The 13,247-nt window shown below is 46.7% G+C and overlaps 1 protein-coding gene across 1 annotated transcript; it reads left to right on the top strand.

The window, feature by feature from the left end:
- The first annotated feature begins 10,840 nt into the window (after window positions 1-10,840).
- Window positions 10,841-11,446, top strand: LOC142570736 (uncharacterized). Its single transcript, XM_075679080.1, has one exon. It carries the CDS (start codon window positions 10,841-10,843, stop codon window positions 11,444-11,446), a length of 606 nt encoding a protein of 201 aa, XP_075535195.1.
- Window positions 11,447-13,247: the final 1,801 nt, after the last annotated feature.

Here is a 13,247-nt window from a genome sequence, read left to right as displayed (position 1 = left end):
ACCTATAAATGCATATGCTTCGGTTCCAAAGCAAGACACGTATAGCTGACGCAAAAAATAAGGGGGAGCCGCTGGTTCACCGCAGTCAACACGACCATGGAAAGCAACATTCTTTCATACCTTCCTTAGATTACTTGATTGACGACATTTTTTTTTCGTGTATCGCAACACGACCTGCCTTATTGTGCTTGTGATGTTTGGCCGGGACTAAGACAAGCAAACTGCATGCTGCTTAGTCACTTTAACCTTAGACGGAAAGAAAGAAAGAGGAAAACTGCATATTGAAGACACAGAATATACTTTATTCACAAAAGATAAGAACTGCATTCAGAAACAAACATTTTAAATCTTTCATATACAATTATCATTCTCACTCTTGCATTGCGTAAAACAGTCCTCGCTAGGCACACGAATATCGAGGTTCATTTTATTGTGAAAATGTTATCATTATAGCGTCACGCACAACTAATTGTCAAATAGAATAAGCTTCCGTCTTTGTTGTACCATTTCTTGTGGTTATTTTATTTCCACCCACCTTGTTTGCAGGCCTTTTTGGTCTTCATAAAATACTGAGATAATGGTGAAAAGTAAGTCAAAAACGAGAGGCCTGCTCTCAGTACTAAACGAAAACATGCAATTAATGGTTGCTGTAGCATGGAGAGTTCGAGTCATAAATAGGTAGCACAATGCACTCAAACGCTAACATTTGAATTGGCCAAAATGCAGGGTTTAAATTTTGATAATGTAGGCAAAGAAGTCCTAGCTATACCACAGGTTTCCTTTTACAAGGGTTCTGTCAACACAAACATACGTAGGTGTTCAACAAAACAGAGCTTCATGAATAAAAAATAAATAATGAGAAACATCTCAGGCCTTCAAGGTCTGCAATTTTCGGTCGTTCTTGGCGTTGCGTAATTGGTCATTTTCTGCGCGGCACAAGTTGTTCAGCAGTGCATTCGCTGCAGCACTTACAACATGCCCCATTACCTCCTGTGCAGGATGACCGAAATCACACACATCTACATCCTCAAAGTCATGAAGGGTAGCGAACACAAGGCCGACAAGAGTATATTTCTGCCTAGGAAGGCTGAAAAATCGTACGGCATATTCTGGTGTCCTGAGCTTGTCCAATATAATTTCAGTAAAGAGTACAGCATTAACTACAACTGCTCGTGAAAACTTCAGGCCACCCCTTGTCACCTTCGTGATTACTGCATTCTCAGGGTCATCTAGATCGACGTCTTGCATCACAAGGCTTTCACTGCCAGATGCGCATGTCAACTTTTTTAGAGCTGCACGGGCACAATAGCCGGCAACATAGGTTAGTGCCGGTAGCCTTGACGTTTATTTCTCAATGTCAGAGTCGGTCACAGTGACTTGAAACTGGCCGTTTTCTGAATTAACAATTGTCTCCAACGTGCTCGCGCTCGGTGGTAGTAGAATGTCCAAATCTGGCAGGTCCAAAAGCTTCTGCAAACGTAATTTGACGAGCACAGAGCACGACGACGAGCACTCCTAGCAGCCGACAAACAGCCGTTTTTAAACACTTCGTGTTCCCTAGGTCACTAGGTGAGGCAAAACGTTCGACGTCATCGTAAACAAGCCGCCTTTCTGCGGGACGGTGTACACACACACGTACGCACAGTTTTCACTGCCGATTAGCAGCGCCAAACGTCAACGCAGTCGACCCGCCGCTTGCACATTATCTTGAGTCTTGAAAGGCGCGTTGGTTCCCCGAGCTGACCAGGCACCGTGGCCACCGGTTGTCCCTTGTCCGGCGCCTCTAAATTCCAGTGCAGACCTCGCACAGTGGCCTCCGCCACTGTCCATTGTCTGGTGTCTTCAAAGGCCTGTGAAAAGGCACCGCAAGGCATCTCCTTCCAGGAAATCCCCCTGCTTCAGGCGAACCGTGAAGGCGTTGCCGATTTCACTGACAATAGTTGATCCGCCGATCGCGTTTAGTCATAGTGGCGCCGACGGGTTATTGACACGCCACCTCGGGGTCCCTACGAAACGAGTCACCGTGGCGGGTGTTGAAGGCCTCCGTTATATCTTCGGGGAAGCTCGCCACGCTCGCAGCTGCAGCTGGCTGCGAAAACTTGCATGTAGCCACCTCGGCAGGCCATTCCTAACAGCTATATGTTATGGACTGAGCACATCGACTTCCTTGGAGGCCAACTTGCCCAAGTCGCTGGGGCGCTCTTCAGTTTAAGAACGCTGCCACGCAAGGTCAAACTTATTTTGTACAACGCTCTCTTCGTGAGTCACGTACACTACTGCTGTCTCGTGTGGAGTGCGACGTCTGCTACAAACATAAACCGGTTATTCTTGCTTCAAAAAAGGTAATACGTAGCATCTGTAATGCTCCAGTAGACGCTCACACTTCACCTCTATTTATACAGTTGAAATTACTCACACTGCATTCTCTGTTAGAGTTCAGGCTGTTACTAGCCTATCGTTAAGAAATAAAACAAAGCCAGTCATACATCACGTCGTTAGCGCAATTAATTAGAAACAGAACAGAACACAGTACACGGTCACCTGAACACTGGTATGTGCCGCATCCTGGCACTAACTATGCTCATCAAATGTTGCACCATCGCTTACCACACCTGTTAAACGTGCTTAAATGTAATAACACATATGTCACTTCTTGTCCTATATCTTATTCATATGAGCATTTGAGTGATTTTTGAACACGAATTTGTTGTTCGTGACTGTTTTTGAGGCAGACTGTCGTTACACTTCTTCGTTTGATATTAGCCTCTGTTAACGGCTCAATCATGTCTTATTCTTTCCTTACAATGATTACTTGGTAAATGATTCTATCACTGCTTTTGTTGCTCTAGTGTACACTGTGGATTGCGTAGTTTCTTATGGTTTGTAATGTTTTCTTTTACATTGCATTTCTGTTTGCTGGCATGATGTCTAAGCCAACTTATTTTTTTTGTTTATGCATTGGTTTTGTTGCTCCTAAATCAGTGCCTGTGCCTTCCGTTGCTGCCCTCAGACCGGGATTAAGGCCCGTCAAGTTGCTGCGAGCAACTTTTTCCTTAAATACCCCATAAATTGTATATTTATGGAAATAAAGTCATATTGTAAGGGTCTTCGCTCCCATGTCAACAAGTATCAGGAGTTCCAGCTTACCCAAGCGTTCAGCTTTCGCCTCTTCCGCACAACGCTCCAAGAGAGTTTGCCCATCTGTTCTCAGGACAATTGGGACTTGTAAAGGGCTTCATCCACGACGTTCGTCTTGGAGCTTCAGTGCAACCAGTCTCAGCGAAACTGCGTCCCCTTCCTCTGGTTCTCCGTGAGCAAGTCTCCGCCGAACTGCAACGGCTAGAATCAGCTGATATCATCGAATGAGTCTCGGCGTCCGAGTGGACTTCTCTGCTCGTCGTGGTTCGGAAGAAAGACAATTCCATTCGACCTTGCGTCGATCTTAGAGAACCCAACAAGACTATCGTCATCGACGCCTTTCCACTACCTTGGGCTGACGAATGGTTGCATCGACTCGCTGATGCTACTGTCTTCAGCAGGTTGGACTTAGTCCGCTTCTCACCAGGTTCTATTGTCCGAGAAAAGCCCATGAGCTTACTATATTCACCACTCATGGTGGTCTCTTTCTCTTCAAGAGTGTGTGTTTCGGTTTGGCATCTGTGCCATCCACTTTCCAGCAGATCAAGTCATCGGTTTTAAAGGACTGTCCAGGTACCTTGTGCTATCTAGATAATGTCTTGATTTGGGGCCGCACACAAGTTGAGCATGATAAAAATCTGCAAACTGTGCTTTCCAGAACCTCAGCTGCTGGCATGGAGCTAAATTCAAAGTGTGTATACAGTGTCCCAGAGCTCACTTTTCTTGGACATAAGTTCAGTGCAAACGGCATTTCGCCGCTGGAGAACAGTCAATTGTTGATGCACCGCAGCCAACTGACCAAGAAGTCGCTGCATTCATTTTTTGGTCTCACACGATACTACGCTAAACTGATCCCGCAGTACGCTTAATTGGTAGAGCCTCTTAGAAAAGTTCTATAACAAGGACAATCTTTTGTCTAGGGTCAGGATACTGAACACAGTTTCCAGACTGTTAAGGAAGTGGTTGCATGCGAATTCGGCTCTTACAACAAAAAGGTTAAGACGTACGTATACCGTCGCGGCGCAAAAAAATGCATGCAATTTCGTCTAAGAGATCTTGTCCAAGTGCGCAACTGGAGAAAGTCTGGTCCTAAATACTCAGTTTCATTTAAGATTTATTATAGACAGGCCGCAATACTTCCAAGCTTGAAAATGGCAAACGTTGGAATGCGTACAAACTTGTGAAATGTCCTGCACGAGATGATTTTCTTGAAAACTTGACTGAAAGGAGTCATTCCAGTGACTACCCATCACTTGATGATGGTTTACCACCTTTTCTTCCAGTTCCTACTGGTATAGGGGATACGTTTCATTTCTTGTAGCGTAAATGCGCAGTACGCACAGCATCAAGTTCACGACGGTAATGAGCATCATACAAATTCGTCTTTTATGCCAAAAAGTCTCTTGCACATTGCTTAGGTCTTATATCATCCTCATGGGGGAAGTCCCCAACATTCTTGCAGTGTAAAGTGCCTTATACAAACAGTCTTCAATCCACGACAGCCACAGAGCTGTCTCGAGTGAGGCTCAGAGCGAATGAGCCACCCATCAGTGATGTTTGCATTTGCTTGTATTCAGTGAACTCTTACTATGTATGACGGTGCTCGTTAATCACAACTGTGCACATCATCGTTGTCCTCCCAAGACGGGTACTCTTCAGAACTGCAGTGCAATTATGCTCATGAACGTGTGTTCATTTTCAGTGTCTTTAAGCTGTATGCTTCTTTCTTTTAAAAATGGGGAAGTCAAAGATGTCTGCTCAGAAAAAGAAAGTCTGTGACAGGTGCATGTACCTCAATTTACCATTGTATAAAGATGCCATCCCAAAACACTCGTGTTACGGTGCTTACATGTGAATCTCTAGTCTCAAGTTAATAACACATAGCATGTAGTCTGACGCATTTCCATTGCATTTATTTTTCCATTTGGCCAACGCCAACAAAAATGTATAAATGTTACATTGTCATAAGTCAAACCTTAGTCATTGTATAACTGTTTTCACTTCTGTATTCTTCTGTAAGTCATTACTCTTGCTTCTTACGCGAGGAGAGAGTGCCGCATTTTTCTTTCAAGGGAGAGGTGAAGTAATATGAAGCCCCTTAAACTTCGTAAGGTAACGTCACGCTTTGAAGAATGCCGCCCCCTCCTCGCATGCTCTGGTCGATGCCAAGGCCGCGTCGCCATTGGCCTAATGGCATCACGTGGGCCCTCGCGTCGGATTCGTTTCTTTACAGTCGCGCTTCAGCGCCATTTTTGCTTGAGAAGTCTCTGCGGAGGATCGAGGAGCACATGTTGGCGCCATTGCTCTTCCGTGTTGTTTTCGTTTGCGAACGCCTTGGACTTTTGTGACAAGTGCGACGTCGCTTCACGGCATGTTCTATCACCATAACCTGCTGCGCCTTCGTATGCCAAATAGTTTCAGCAAAGACAAGAAGCTCTTCTCGATACCGCCCGGTAAGCCCTACGGGTTGGGAGAAAGACATGGATTCATCGAATTGGGAGGGAGAACTTCAGACCAACATTTTCCACATGCTTATACGAGGTAGTTGCGAGTCTCTCACAGTACAGTCCTACGCGACGTGTACTTTGTTTCTATAAGTAATACGGCCGTATTTGGAGCGCTTAAACATATTGCACGCCAACAGGCTTGAATTCGCGGGCACGCGATGCTGCGCGAGAAAACGTGATTACGAAACCTTTAAGATTCAGCGCATTTCTTTTGACAAAAATTTGACGCTTGAGTGTGAAAACTCATCTTAGGAAAGCAACTCTTTGCATTTCCTGGTTACTAACTAGCCTTGTTTAGAGCGAATAGCTTTGTTTGCCTTTTTTGTTCGTGTTCGTCATTGGCGATCGCACGGTGGATTTGCGATACAAAGGAAAAGTTTGCGTGCTCTCCCGAAACCGCGTTTGTGGCTGAACGACAGCATCATAAGCGTTTAATGTGAACGTGTTAATTCGTGTCAGCTTTAAAGTGTGTGTAGGTTAAGATGTGGAGGTGGAGCACTCGCAAAGAAAACGTGCGATCACCCGCTCGTTCACTGGCTGGCTTAGTCGACGTTCGCTCCTTCGTTTAGTCCTTCGCTTACTCGTGTGTTCAACTGTTAGCTCGTTCGACCACTATGTCTTTGAGACACACGCAATGAGACAACAAATGATGCCTCAATCGAACGAATGCATCATTTCACTTACCGTAATTTCGACCGCATCATAGCCCGGCAATTATTTGCGCGGTCATCACTTCACTAAAGTCATATCTCGCAAATGTTATTTCGGAGTGAGCGCAACTGTCTTCAACGCATGCACCTTAGTGCAATTCGGTTCGCTACAAGCACGTTACTTCGTGAACGGACGAGATAACGCACGGTGAAATGTTATTCGTGATGAGTCATTAACCTGAAAAAATAATTCACTTGCTGGAATGAAGCGCTTACCGCATTCCCGTTCACGAACGAATACTAGAAAACGGATTTCATTTTCTATATACGCACAATTCCGACTCCATGATCGGCCGCACGTATTTCTGTTGACTTTGAGGCACGAGAAAAAGAATAGCACCAGCGCCCACCTCTGAGCCTTGGCGCGTGCTTTGAAGATTGGCAAGCATGCACGTTGGTGGCACTGTAGCTTGTAATACTTTTTCGAACCTTCAGAGCAAAGATCGTTAGTACCCTCTGTCGGCCTAGGTACGTCATAGCTGTTATGCACTGCGAATTAACGTGGTAAGGACGGCGCGGATTATTTAGGCTACTGAGGGCTTGCTGGCGGTCAGTATGTTGGCATTCGATCGTAAATGTGTTATTTACAACCATTAGCAACAAGAACTCGTGACGCGCACTTGACAAATGTTCCGTGCCTAATTGTAGCGCATGCAATACACTCGAAATTCTTAAGGCGCAGCATAAGCGCTCGTTCAGATACTTCAAAAGACATAATTATCAGAACAGGAAAAAAGCTGCCTCAATGAATTTGTATAACCGTCCGTATAAAAATTATATGCTTTACACGAAGTTACTCGGAGCTAGAAAGCCAACGTGAACGCCTAAAGCGCACCGCCTTGTTAGCGTGCATTCACTCTGCGAAAGGTCGTCTGCTACGCTCGAGCGGTGTAGGCGGCGCCACGGTCGGGGAGGGAGCGTGAAAAAGAGGATAAATGAGGAGGAGTGAAGGCGCAGGAGGAGAGTGTCGCTACCTTACGAAGTTTAAGGGGTTTTAATGTAATATCAAAAGTCGATATTATCGAATGTAAGTCGACACCTCAGCAGTCATGGAGGCATTGCCGAATCAGGGTGTAGACGAGCTTTACGTAAAAATACTGAAATATATCTATCGCGGCTCCACAGCCACCGTAGTCCTCCATAAAGAAGGCAACAAAATCCCAGTAAAGAAAGGCGTCAGGCAGGGAGATACGATCTCTCCAATGCTATTCACAGTGTGTTTACAGGAGGTATTCAGAGACCTGCATTGGGAAGAATTGGGGATAAGAGTTTATGGAGAATACCTTAGTAACTTGCGATTCGCTGACGATATTGCCTTGCTTAGTAACTCAGGGGACCAATTGCAATGCATGCTCACTGACCAAGAAAGGCGAAGCAGAAGGGTGGGTCTAAAAATTAATCTGCAGAAAAGTAAAGTAATGTTAACAGTCTCGGAAGAGAACAGCAGTTTACGATAGGTAGCGAGGCACTGGAAGTGGTAAGGGAATACACCTACTTAGGAAAGGTAGTGACTGCAGATCCGGCTCATGAGACTGAAATAATCAGAACAATAAGAATAGACTCGGGTGCGTTTGGCAGGCATTCTCAGATCATGAACAGCAAACCGTTATTATCCCTCAAGAGAAAAGTGTGTAACAGCTGTGTCTTACCAGTATTCACGCACGGGGCAGAAACCTGGAGGCTTATGAAAAGGGTTCTACTTAAATTGAGGATGACGCAACGAGCTATGGAAAGAAGAATGATGGGTATAACGTTAAGGGATAAGAAAAGAGCAGATTGGGTGAGGAAACAAACGCGAGTCAATGACGTCTTAGTTGAAATCAAGAAAAAGAATATAGCATGGGCAGGACATGTAATGAGGAGGGAAGATAACCGATGGTCATTAAGGGTTACGGACTGGATTCCGAGGGAAGGGAAGCGTAGCAGGGGGCGGCAGGAAGTTGGGTGGGCGGATGAGATTAAGAAGTTTGCAGCGACAACATGGCCAGAATTAGTACATGACCGGGGTAATTGGCGAAGTATGGGAGAGGCCTTTGCCCTGCAGTGGGCGTGCTCAGGCTGATGATGATGATGATGATGATTATGATGATGATGATGAATGCAATATCATGGCCGCTCGATGCAAAGCAAGGTGCGGCCAACTACATCGCGCCGCGGACAATAGGCGGGCGCGTCTTGGTCGAGTTTACAGTTGCGACTGCTTTTCTTGGTGAGGGCACCACTGCCTGGGGATGCTTTCGCGACTTCGCGCCGCGGCTAAGTGGGCGTTGGTTCTCGCGTCAGAACGTGTTTGCCTCGTGCGATATGCATTCATCTCTTGCTTTTTCGTGTGCGTGTGCGTGAGGAAGTTGGTTCGCGTCAGAACGCGTTTGCCTCGTGCGATATGCATGAATCTCGTGCTTTTTCGTGTGCGTATGTGTGAGCAAGTTTGCCTGAGCTTGCTGTGCTTTGTTAAGGCTCTTCGGTGGGCGTGTGTGCCGTAGCCAGCCTCCCTCATGTGGCGCGATGCCGCGCAATTGTTGTGTGCCACTCTGCGACACAAATGCCGAAAAGGACCCGACTGTGAAATATCACGAGTTCCCCTGCGACTTGGTGCGTCGGATAGCGTGGATAAATATATCTCCCGCCAATGAGTGTCGGGAAAAAGAACCAAGTGGGAACCGAGCGACAGGTCTCTGGTATGTTACCTGCACTTTACAGAGAGTGACTGTAAAAAGAACACGAAACTTAGGCTCCTGCTTCCGAATGCGGTACCGACCGTGTTTTGCAAATATCCACAGTACCTGCAAAAAGAGAATGTGCAGCCCAAAAAACGCCATCGAAGAAACTTTACTGAGGCAAGCGATAATTGCGGCAGCCCAGGAGAAAGCCCCACCATCGAAAGTGCCTCGCAATTTCTCAGCGACGAGGTGGAAGCTCTAGTTGCACAGACTGCCTTAGAATCATGCTCTGAACGTGGCTTTTCTGTTCCAGGCCTCCCAAACTACATTATATATTGTGGACGTCTTGGAACAGTCAAAGAAAGCAGTCAAGAGATGAAAAAAAAGGTTGTCCATCAAGGAGAAGAGTTGAAAAATTGCAGTCCGAACGGGACGAAATGAAAAACCGCCTCTTAGTCTATGAAAACAACGAAATTCAGTCCTTTGTTCAGGTATTACAAAGAGCAGAAAAAGGAGACAAAGCTGCTGTTTCTATCAGCAACCAAGTGGCCACTTCAGGGAAAAAACCCTGCCTAGAATGAAAGAATTCTGTGGGATTGTGTTTCATGGAAAGCGTGCTCAAGTAAAGGGTATGAGCATGTTCGAAGCAGAGGCCTTTTGAAGCTTCCATGTCGTGCTACATTTCAAAAGTATGTAGGACACTCGACTGGTTAGGTCGATGTGACAACATTGATAAAGGAGCGGCTGCGTGTGGAGCGCGAAGGACTTTCTGTGGAGCAGGAAATTTACTTCTCACTCATTATCGATGAGATGGCCATTGCTCAGAAAGTTGTGTATGACCGTCAGGTGGACAAAATATTCGTTCTCGTTGACATGGGTCGCAAGGAACAGTCAGGAGCAGTACCTCAAGTGGCAAACCGCTTGTTATGCTTCGTCTTACGAGGGCTGTCAAGAACCTACGTCATACCGGTTGGCTATTTCTTCATACGGTGCCTCAAGAACGACCAGCTTTCTGCAATGGCACTGGAAGTCATGAAAGCAGCCGAAGATGTGGGTTTGCGTGTGTTGCAAATTGTCACCGACAACCACCAAACAAATGTAGCTTTTTTCAAGGATCTCGCTGGAGATGGTGAAGAAACTGCCAACTTTAGCCTTATTCTTTTCGTCAACGGGCAACCCTGTGCTCCTGCGAACTCGCTCGGCAACGGGCACCACTATCGAAATAAAGTTTAGTTGTTTTGTTCACCTCAAACGATGCAGTCGGTTCTTTTTTGACCTGCCATAATTTCCTGAATATTTGGTGCCGAAACCCGGGAGAAACGATCGAACTTAGCATTGAGGCAACGAGGTCACCAGACGTCGACACCACAACGAGCTCGGGGAAAACCAGTAACGATCCTCGGGCAGAAAATTGTCGACGAGGCGCGCCTTTAACAACAAGGCCTAGGGACGCCACACCCAACCCAAACCGACACCACGACTCAAGCCCCATCGCAGTAAGCAAACTGTAAACATGGATGCCACGATGGAACGGCTCAAACTGAAAAGAAGTACATTGAGAACTCAAGTGACTACACTGATTTCTGAAGCGGACTTATTCTTGGTAAGTCATGCAGACGAAGGAGCTCTTAATGTATTGTCTGCGAGGCTTAGCGCCCTCCAAATACAGCTAAATGAGGTGGACGCAGCCATCGAGCCTTTAGTGCAAGACCAAGACGCAGAGCAAAATTATGCACGGATCATAGAATACAACGACCGTATCGTCGCACACATGGCAAAACTCCGCCAAAAAGCAGAAAAAGACCTACTAACAAAACAAGCAGAAATGGCGGCGACGCGGGCGCAGAACGACGGCCCTCCGGCGGGGGCAAAGTGCAAAGTGAAACTGCCGAAGCTCCCGTTACAACGATTGAGCGGCGCCGCCACGAAGTGGCAGTCCTTCTGGGAGCAATTCGAGCAAGCGGTGCACGGAAACGACGGCCTCTCCAACGCCGAGAAGTTTCTGTACTTGCGATCGGTGCTTTCGGGAAAAACCGCAGTAGCTATTGCCGGCATTCAAGTGACTGGGGCAAATTACACCACTGTCATCGAACTTCTGAAAGAGCGCTTCGGTCGACGAGACGTGCTGATTCAAGAACACCTGACTCAGTTACTCGACTTGCCACCGGTACAGAACGAAAAGGAGCACATCGGCTTACATCGACTCTATGACCACCTGCAACGGAATATCGCTGGTCTCACGACGCTCGGAGTCAAAACAGACAGTTACGGCGCCCTGCTCTCCTCCGCACTCCTGCGAATGCTGCCAACCGATCTTGTTGTCGGATACCACAAAGGACTTTCCGCTGCAAGCAAAGATGACGGCATCATCATCAAGAGTTTGGAAGCTTTTCTTAAAACAGAAGTAGAGAGCAGGGAAAAGGCACTGTAATCTGGTAATCTAGCAGCCAGAGAATCAAAACATCGAGACAAAGAAAAGAGCGAACGTCAAAAAGGGTCAGCAGCTTCTCTTTTTTCTGGGGGTGCTTCGAAGCAGTCCCATCCGTGTGCATTATGTGCTGCAAAAGATTATGCGACTCACGATTTTCAGGCGAAGATCTCATTGGATGAAAAGAAGAAAAGGCTCGTTGCATCTGGCCGGTGCTTCCGATGCTGCATAAAAGGGCACACTTCAAGGGATTGCCGCAACAAAAGAATAAAATGCAAGCAATGTGGCAGAAGACATCTGACTCAGATGTGTGACCCGACATGGAAGCCACCCGAGAATAAAGCCACAGAGTTGCACTCTTGGACAGAAAAGAAATCTGAAAAGGCACCAACTGTGCTGCTCCAAACCGCTCCAGTATGGGCAGAGGGACGAAGAAGAGCGCTCGCTCGTCTACTCTTTGATGGAGGTAGCCAGCGAAGCTTTGTCACTAAAAGACTTTCACGTGAACTGCAACTAGAGGTCGTAGGAGAAGAGGACATCACAATCTCCCCATTCGGAGGAGCAGGAAACATTATCAAAGAGAAGCGCAGAAGAGTAAAAATTTGGCTAAGAAGTCAATACGACCGTAAAAAGCACTATATCGAAGCTCTGGAAATACCGGAGATCTGCTCTGATCGGCTTCACGTTTCTGAGGACATCCTAAAAGAGGTGCAAGCGGACATGGATGAACTGGCAGATATGACTGTTGCGCCAGCCCATTTGATGGGAAGCGGGATCGACATTCTTATCGGTGCTGACTATTACTAGACTTTGGTGTGTGGTGAAGTCAAGAAGCTGCAAGGCGCACTAGTTGCGGTAAAAACCGAGTTTGGCTGGACTCTACAAGGAGCGATTCCCAGCAGTAGCTCAGCTGCCTACTGCTCAACCGTGGCAGTGCTTCGTGCCGGAGTGTTCGCCGACACAACCAGCTTGTCCAAGTAGCTTAAATCGTTCTGGGAACTTGAGAGCATTGGAATTATCAACTCTTCTGCCCAAACGAACGAAGAAAGTGAACAAGTCATGAGCACATTTTTGGCATCGGTACAGAAAATGGACAGGCGCTATGAGGTAGCACTGCCCTGGAAACCCTTGAACATGCAACTCGCCGAGAACAAAGCTGTTACAAAGAAGCGCTTGACTAACCCCACTTAAAGGTTAATGAAAGATGAGACGACACTGATCAAGTATGACGAGGCTATCCTTCAGTACCTGGAACAAGGGTTCGCAGAACGACTTCCATGGCAAGAAAGCAACGACAATGTGAGCAGATTATACCACATGCCTCATCGTGCAGTTTTTGGACCTGACATCTTTTCGACCAAGATTAGGGTCGTCTTTGACGCATCTTCTCACGATGCAGGTTGTATATCTCTGAACGAAGCCCTAGAACCAGGACCGAACTTGAATCCAGATTTACTTGAGGTTTTGCTGAACTTCAGAATTCATCGTATTGGATTAAGTGCAGACATTGAAAAAGCATTTCTGCAAATTTCGGTGCAAACGACGGATCGCGATGCCCTCCGATTTCTCTGGTATTCACATCTTCCAACGAAGGAAGACCCAGAGCCTCCTATTAGGGTCTGGAGAATGGCACGTGTCCCTTTTGGCATGACAAGTAGTCCATTACTTCTCGCAGCCACCGTGCGCCACCATCTCTCCACGACAGGAGATTATCCAGAAATAACAAAACCCATCAGCGAGTCTTTACGTGGATGACCTCAAAACAGGAGCCAACACAGGGGAGGAGGCTACGGATTTCTACCGA

Source organism: Dermacentor variabilis, chromosome 2 (assembly GCF_050947875.1).
Source record: "Dermacentor variabilis isolate Ectoservices chromosome 2, ASM5094787v1, whole genome shotgun sequence".
NCBI lineage: Eukaryota > Metazoa > Arthropoda > Arachnida > Ixodida > Ixodidae > Dermacentor > Dermacentor variabilis.
The sequence above is the reverse complement of the archived record's forward strand: the minus strand, read 5'-3'. Positions and strand labels throughout refer to the sequence as shown.

Coding starts and splice junctions, on each gene's coding strand:
- LOC142570736 (XM_075679080.1), top strand. CDS start 10,841: ATGGCGGCGACGCGGGCGCAGAACGACGGCCCTCCGGCGGGGGCAAAG.